Source organism: Nicotiana attenuata, chromosome 3 (assembly GCF_001879085.1).
Source record: "Nicotiana attenuata strain UT chromosome 3, NIATTr2, whole genome shotgun sequence".
NCBI classification, from domain to species: Eukaryota; Viridiplantae; Streptophyta; class Magnoliopsida; order Solanales; family Solanaceae; genus Nicotiana; species Nicotiana attenuata.
In genome coordinates, this window is record NC_031991.1 from 70,837,677 (window position 1) to 70,845,299 (window position 7,623).

At 37.2% G+C, this 7,623-nt stretch overlaps 1 protein-coding gene across 1 annotated transcript; it reads right to left on the minus strand.

The window, feature by feature from the left end:
- LOC109224073 (beta-galactosidase 10) lies at positions 494-5,872 on the minus strand (the record flags this gene model as incomplete). Its single annotated transcript, XM_019388627.1, is given in 12 exon segments — positions 494-702; positions 1,434-1,598; positions 2,230-2,348; positions 2,474-2,561; positions 2,708-2,813; positions 3,122-3,210; positions 3,730-3,873; positions 4,310-4,402; positions 4,514-4,580; positions 4,814-4,926; positions 5,038-5,133; positions 5,419-5,872. Coding segments are annotated over 12 exon segments (1,511 nt in total), but the record flags the coding sequence as incomplete, so codon positions are not given.

Consider the following 7,623-nt stretch of genomic DNA (forward strand, 5'->3'; position numbering starts at 1 on the left):
TCTAGTTCAATTGTAGTAGGTGTTTTAACATTGTACCTTTCCAGCTTTCTTAGAAGCAGTTGTATTAGGTGCATTGAGTATTCAAGTTAGAGTTAACTTGAAAGTGTCGCAACAGTTGAGGCTGTGTGCTACACTGGGATTAGAGTTAATCCTTAGGTTTACAAAGAGTTTTGTAAATGCTGTTTTTGGCTCATTGAAGTTTAGTGGAAGTTTGGGAAAATCCTACTGAGTAGTAGGTCGTGGTTTTTCACCTTTTGAGCCAGGTGTTTTCCACGTAAAAATCTCTGTGTTCTTTATTTCTGTATTTTAATTCCGCAAACAGTAGAAGTTAGAACACCTAGAAGAACCAGGTACCCCCCCCTTGTGTGGTATTGACGTCTAAAACATCAATCCACTCATATAGTGGTAGTACATCCATGTAGACGAAGTATTTTCATATTGGTTAAATGCATGTGTTTAGGTAAAATGTTATCAACCTCAGAGTGAGACCAACCTTGTTGTGTACCAGAGGTAGTCCGTAGTATCTTTTGTGGTGTTAATGTGATCTACAAAGCCGTTTTTAGTGAAATCAGCAACTCCCCATACTCCAGCTGTTTCCTTGAAGACTTCCCACTGAAGAGCTTTGATGTCTCTCTTTGGTGATCTTACAGTGGGATGCAAATCTATGGGTTCCATATTGACTATAGAGGTTTGACATCCAACCTGCAAACAGGAGGAATTGCACAAGGTATGATTGTATTATGAACAAGTAAATACATTATGAAATGTGATTTATCTTAAAACTAATATATAATAACTTTGAATTTTCATCTGGATTTACTGGGTTGTAACATCTTATTAGAAAACCCTCTATATTCATTTGTTTTATTTTGACCCAGCACAATTATTTAAATGTGGAATGTGTTCCCTTTCATGAACAATATAACCTTGATAGCAAAGGTCTCTTCTTCTAGAAGTAATTCACCAGCAAGTTTTTCTTTTGCAGCGACTGTAGAAGAGTCCTTAGAACCACTATGAATGAGAATTATCTGTGTCAGTAACCTCTCCTCCAAGCAGTGGCGGATTCAGGATTTATAGGTTGTGGGTGCTTCACTAATTTTAGTGGAAATTTACAGTGGTCAAACATGATCGTAGTGGGTGCTCATGGTCAATTATTCAAAATTTTAAGTATTATCTATGAATAGATAACACAATTTGGCCAAAGTCAATGGGTGCTTCAGCACCCATACTTGAAAACGTAAGTCCGCCACTGCCTCCAAGGTCATTTATCTATTCTTTAGTTCCATGCCAATAGCTTGTTAAAGGTGTATTGACAAATGAAGCTTTGTTACATTAACTACGAAGCTAAAATAATGACTTTTTCAATATTTCAGAGACAAATAATTACAATCATTACCATTTTTAGCTGATATTTGTTAAAACAGACACTATACCTTTGCTGTGTTGAATACTACATTTTTGCAGTCTGGCAAGATGCTAACAGACCATGCTGGCAGTTGGTATGATATATTACGGAACTGTACCACCTTGTCATCTTTATCATCCATATTGGAGAGAAAGGCAGTACAAGCTCCTGAAGCATCTTCATAAACATCAGCCTGAAGAACCAACGAACAAAAGAACAGATTCAGATAGAGTGCAAAATAGCTAGTCTTATCATAGAAAAAACAATTAGAACCCGCTGCCACTAGTATTGTGGTCCTTAGTTCAAACACAAGCTTGTGGAAGAGGATAAAGAAGAAGAGGACATAGTCTAGTCAGCTAAGTGGGAGGAAAAGGCATTCCAAGTCAATATGGGAATGAAATGCTAGTTTAGGTTCAGATGGTTTGGCCGCCTATTCAAATCCAGAACAATAGGTGTATCATATTTTATTTTGGAATACTTCATTAAAAAAAGAGCATGTATCATGTCCCTGAAGCATTTTGGAGCCAGAACTTTTAAGTGGTTTCTATCACTTAGAATCTGATGAACATAGTTCAGCAGTATTATTAGAAGCTATCAGCCCAAAATTTAGGGCGTGAAGCATGTATGAAGACTTTATGAAGTAACAATTCCACCAATTCTTGTAGCTTGTAGAAGGCAGTGTGCATTAACTTCAGGTTCTTCTTATAGAAAAACATATGCAGAACAGAAATAGAATTAAATGAAGGCGCAAATGAAAATAAAACTCGGAACTACTCAATACTCTGAAGCTTGTGGAGTACCATCAGAAATGGAAGAGAAGTTACCTCTTGTAGAGGACCTAGTGAAAGAAGAGTCGGATCATTGTTCAGCAGAGCATGCTCACACAACTTTATGACTTTATGAAGTTCTTTAAGGTGACCCCATTTTGGAAATCGTGCTAGACCTGGAAGCCATATTACACAAGATTGGTACTATGTTTACGTAAACACGTTAGAACTTGTGTTTACAAAGCTATTTATTTAATATAGACAAATTTATTCCTTTAGCAACAGAGAGAGATAAGCTGACCATATTCGTCAATTGGTGCATCATAGTCGTAGCTTGTGGTAATGAAAGGGCCACCTGCCGTCCGGCCAAAGTTTGTCCCACCATGGTACTATGAAGAAAATAACTTAATGTGAAAATGCATGATATGGGAAATCCCTCAACAAAATGTTGTAGCCAATTGTAGAAGCTATATCAAACTAAAGAAGAACCAATTTACTTAAAAGCTAATATCGGGTTACAAAATAGTAAGAATACCATGTAATAATTCATCACACTTCCTCCTTTTTGGAAAAAGCGAGCAACAGAATAAGCAACATCTTCTGGAGGCCTGTGAGGATCTCTGGCCCCAAATGTTTTGAACCTGAAAATTTTATGTTCAATTTGATATTACGCCTTCAGAATCGACTAAACTTCATCACTGCCTCTCTAATAGGCCAGAATTCACTACAACATGCCTTTTTCTACTCATAAATTAAAAATTTGAAATGCACATCTTTTGAATGGAATGAAAGAGACGGTAATCTCAACAAAGAAAAGTTGAGGAAAGATTTCATCCCACAATACTGTCAAATGTAAATATACATTCTACTAAAGAAATGAAATAAATGCACGAGTATGGAAGTTAGCTTTTATACACAAAACAGAGAAATAGAGAACGCGAACTCATACCATCCTGGCCAGTTTTCTGTCCAAATTTTGGGCTTGTTTGGAGAGATTGGTTTAAATTGGTCACAGTAAAATGAATTGCATGTGTCAATCTGCAAAGGATAAATAAGTATTTACAAGCTGATTTGAACCGAAATTCCCAAGCAACATGCTAGGAAATCAAATTTACTTATGGCTAAGCTGCTTAAACAATAACAATTCAGGCTTACCCAAAGGTAGGAGAGCAAGTGTTTAATTGATAGAAAAACTTAAAGCCATAAAGTTATCTTATTTGATACATTTACTTTCCCTGCCTCCGAGCCCTCCCACAACAGCTTTGTTTTCTTGGAGTGTGTGGATGGATAAGACCAGAATCAAAGAAACTGTAATTTCACAGAAGATTACTAGAGTGCACCAACCAAAGTGAATTTGACAAGAAAAACTATTCACCCTGTCAATTATAAAGCATTCATCTAGACACGTTAAATCTACAATTAGCTGGATAAAAGCTTCTCTGGACTCTGTTACACAGATGCATATGGGCTTGGAGCATCAAACTTATTCGGTAAACCTGACATCTTAGCTGAGAAGAGTAAAAAGGACCATTCCAGAGCATGGAAACAAGTGCTCACCACAGGATCAGGAGCATCATACTGCTGGCACATTATCCAAGGTACACCAGTATCTTGAGAAAGAGCCATTCTAGCAGCCCATAAGGCATACCTTTTCCCTCCCTCTCCATAAGCTGTTTCGTAGTTGCCATACTCATTTTCTACCTGCAACAAAAGATTCTGAGCTGGGCAACGAGATGCAGTGACAAAAGGAAGGTCGACAAGCATAATCTCATCAAAAAGCCCAAAGCTAGTTGCAAAAGATTAGTCCTGCAATTGCATACCTTTTCTGAAGGTTCTACTAGTAAGTTAGTACAAGATAAGTATAAGGCTTAATGGGTAAGTGGATCTGCAGTTCGCATATCTTTCTTATGCTTCCAAATAATTCTCTCAAGGAATGTCATAAAAAAATTGGGTAAAACCGTTTTGGAAGCGAAGCAGATTAGAAGATGAACCAACAAATTATTTTGATGATTCTAGAAGAATAAAGCTACATATTCAAATCCAAGGATCAAATTAAATTAGGATGTAGCTAGAAGCAAAACTGAAGGTTAATGAGAAGGGTTTTTTGCCCAAGATGACTTTCAGACTTCTAACTTGCCTGTGCCAAGATGATAGGACCTCCTTGAGATGCAAAAAGCCTCTCTTGCTTCATTAAGTTCACAATATATGTCATGAATTTCTGCATGTAATGCTGAAATACCAAGCAGCAGATTGGTCAAAAGGAATCCTTTTACCAAAATAATTCAAAATTGGTTTAATAGCTAGAGTCGACATTCATGAGATGGTTTTGTTATAGGCTAACCTTGAAAGGTTCGCTATCGGTTCGAAAGGTGGTACCAGGAACATAATGCAGCCACACAGGAAGTCCACTGCATGATTTAATGATCTGTTAGTATTCTTCCAAGCACTTTAATACTTCACGAAGATGTAATTGAAACTATGCAAACAAGGCTTCGAAAATTTCACAAAAATATGATATACATTGTCAAGAAAGTCCACTATTTACATTCTCCCATGAAGCTCTGCACAGGAGGTGCTTGGTACAAAAAAAAAAAAAAAATATAGTGCTACATATAAATGTGTCAAAACATGAAGAACATACCCATAGTTCCATTCTGCTGCAACAAATGGTCCAATCCTAAGAATCATATGCATTCCAGCCTGCTGAACGATCTTGCAAAATTTGACTAGATCATACCTTCCTCCAAAGTAATACTAAAATTTTCTCGCAAGAAATAATAAATATCAGTACTATTTTTATCAAAACAACTTCAGATTTTAATAATTCACTAAGAAACCATCAAATTTTAGCTGAATTTGTGTTACATTGTCTGGAGAAAGTTCATGACCATTCCAAAAAACATATGTTTCTATAACATCCACCCCTCCTTCCTTTGCCAATTGAACCAGACCAGGCCACATCTGTTAAATTTGCAATGGAACATAGAAAATCAGAACCGTGGGAATAACTACTTTGCATTAACCAGACGAATAATTAAGAATTTAAGTTGTATACACTGACTGTGTAATGTTAATTACCAATAAATGGTACTATTAAATAAAGCTACCTGCAATTACTCTATGTCTACGACTTGATTTTTTACATTGTAACTTAAACTCTTAGTAGAACTAGTGCAATAGCAAAAGAGCATAAAGTTCTGCACTAATAGTACGGTGGTAGAATAGTATGGTTATTGTGGGACTCACAGCAGGTACACTGCGAGGGTAGTGAATGGAAGCAGAGATGAGCAACTTCCTCTGGCCATTAATGATCAATGAGCGTCGATCGTAAGTTACAATATTACTATTAATAGTAATATTAGCAGCATCTACAGCTGCTAACAACGATGACATTGCTGTTATACATATTGCCGTCGACACGAGGAAACCGAACAGGAAGTTAGATGAGAAATGACTCATCGTCTTCATTACTCCGGCGTCTAGGCCACTGCCGGAAATCTAGCTGAGCTATTAGCTAGTGCTATCAGTATTCAGCAACCGGAGAAACTTGGCATTTACGAGTAATTTACCGGTGTCCGTACACCGGAGCTAATCGCCGGAATAAAGAAAATGGAAGATGCGGCTGAAAGAAGGAGAAATCACGTTTAAATAGGCGTGTGCACCTATGTTTGAATAGATTTGTGGAACTGTGCGCTTTAACTTTCCCAACTGCAACAATAGGATATTTTTTAAAAATAGTGCGCACAACCTCATGTGCGTAGGGTACAACGTCATCTATAATTGTTTAATAGCGTCATAAACAACATTAACCGTCATTTCGGCCAAATCTCGTAAAGGAAGCTCTTACAATTCTTGCTGTCCTAAAAGGTACCATTACTAACTACTCTTGTGTAAATCTCTCTTCAACAAAGATAATTTTTCATATTCAGATTCGAATTTATAACTTTTGATTTAAAGTAAAGAAGTACTTATTAATCCACTATAATCTTTATCGATAACTACTTCTTTCATCTCATTTTATAAGTCACTACATATTCTTAGTTTATTTTAAAAAATACATATTTTTATGTTTAATAATAATTTAACTTTAAACTTAATTATTAAGTTTTTATGATATTTTTTTATAACCACAAAATTTAGTTAAGGTTCAAAAATATTTTTTTTTTTAAATTTCATGCCCCACAAACACAATTGAAATGGATGAAATAGCTAGTATAATAGCTCAAAGTAGTCTTCTATTTTCTTGCTCGTAGAGTTATAATTCTACCTATTATTTCCTTCGCTTCAGTTATTTTATTATATCGTTATTGTTAATGCTTGTTGCTACTGCTTCTTTTTATCGTCCTTGAGTTGAGGGTCTTTGGTGTGCCAATTCCTCCATTCACAGAATGCCCTTATCAATCAAACTTTCTCTCTCTTACGGATGCGACGGGAAGAAGTGGCATTTGGAAGTGTTGCTGACTTAACATTTAGGTTTTGACATAACAAAGCTTGCACTATCTTTTCGCAATAATAGAACTGGAGGAGTGAAACCACTTGACTGTAAGGAAAGGAGCGAAAAGCCTGTCGCAATGGTGTGGGGCGTCAGAGGCTGTTACCCCATGGCCAACTCGAAGGGGCTGAAGTTCGACGCAGAGCTTTTTGGTTGTTAAGTTATAGCAGGACTGAGCAACCAAAAAGCTCTGCGTCGAACTTCAACCCCTTCGAGTTGGCCACGGGGTAACAGCCTCTGACGCCCCACACCATTGCGACAGGAGGGGGATAGCCTCTCTACCTCCACAGGGCAGGGACAAAATCCGCATACACGCCATCCTTCTCAAACCTCACTTATGAGATTATAGTGAGTATATTATTGTTGTTGTTGTAATAGCTAAAAGTAAAACCGTTACAATTTTTTCTGTATATCCTTTTCATTACTTTTCTTTTCTTCTATATCCTCTTCTTGGCATTTCATAGATATCACGCGTATATAAAGTTATAATACAGGCTGTATGGGTCAGAATCCGACCCCACGATAATTAACGAGGCTAATCCCGTCTTAAGCTAATTCATGATTAATTAGTGGCACGACTACTCAGAATTAACGATATTCAACCCGCATCTGGTTCGATCAGCAAGGCCATGGCCTATCCGCCACCATAAAGGCGAAATCCCAACGTGGTCACGGCCACTTATTGCCAGCTCACGAAGCCCACGGCTATAAATACCAAGAGAGGGAACCCTAGAAAGGGGGCTTCTTTTTGACCACTATACAGAGAGAGACAATTGACAACGATACCCAAAATTATGGGCAAGAGGAACACCATTGTAAGGCTCTGAACCTCTTCATGGAGAGGCAGACCAAATCAATATTATCAATAAAGGCTTCTAATGTTTCTCCCCCTAATCCTGAGTATTTATTTTCGTTCCTTTCATTTGGTCCAAGGGATTATTACGGTTTGCTATGATTTT